This window comes from Rhincodon typus, unplaced genomic scaffold (assembly GCF_021869965.1).
Source record: "Rhincodon typus isolate 14 unplaced genomic scaffold, sRhiTyp1.1 hic_rhity00016413, whole genome shotgun sequence".
In the NCBI taxonomy this organism is placed as follows: domain Eukaryota; kingdom Metazoa; phylum Chordata; class Chondrichthyes; order Orectolobiformes; family Rhincodontidae; genus Rhincodon; species Rhincodon typus.
This window is the reverse complement of record NW_025982051.1, coordinates 1-605: the sequence shown is the minus strand read 5'-3', so window position 1 is coordinate 605 and position 605 is coordinate 1. Positions and strand designations below refer to the sequence as shown.

At 63.8% G+C, this 605-nt stretch overlaps 1 protein-coding gene across 1 annotated transcript in view; it reads left to right on the top strand.

Annotated features, from left to right (window-relative positions):
• tsr2 (TSR2 ribosome maturation factor) overlaps positions 1-597 on the top strand; it is a 4,860-nt gene extending 4,263 nt beyond the window's left edge. Inside the window, exon 5 of the mRNA XM_048594885.1 lies at positions 302-597. Within this exon, the coding sequence (XP_048450842.1) occupies positions 302-418 (117 nt within the window). The 3' untranslated portion in view covers positions 419-597. The remainder of the gene's footprint in view (positions 1-301) is intronic.
• The last annotated feature ends 8 nt before the right edge of the window (positions 598-605 follow it).

Below are 605 nucleotides of genomic sequence, written 5' to 3'. Positions count from 1 at the left end.
TGCAGTCGAGGTTATCGTGGGAGTCGGTGGGTTTGAAACGGGTGTCAGTGGTGAGTGGGTTACCGGAGATGGAGACGGAGGGATCCGGGAAGGGGAGGGAGGTGAATGTGAAGGCGGGGTGGAAGGTGTTGGCGAAGCTGATGAACTGTTTGAGCTCCTCGCGGGATTTTCTCTGCTCTTGGCCCCCTTTTCCCCAGCGGGTGGGTACCGTGTCGCCACTGCCTGAGCGAGTTGCTGCCCACCTCTCGGTGACGTGTTTTCTGTTTGTCTCTTTCTTCCCCCACCCTGCCCTCGGCGCCAGGCCATGGAGTGCGAGACCCGGGAACCTGCGAGCGAGTCAGCCCACCCCAGCGCCCTGGCAGAGCCCCAGGGGGAGCCGGCCAACGGCTGGACAGTGGTACGGCGGAGGAAGAGGTAGCAGGAGCAGGTGGTCAGCCCTTTCTCCCCCCAGCCCCTCCCCCAGTCCCCCAGCCTCTCCACTGCCACGCCTCCGTCTCCCAGCAGCTGGCCAGCGGACAATGCAGTGTGAATGGGGAAAACCAGCAGAGCCTAGGAACCCCAGGGGGGGTGCGGGGGAGTGTTGGTAACGTGCAACCTCCTGCAAT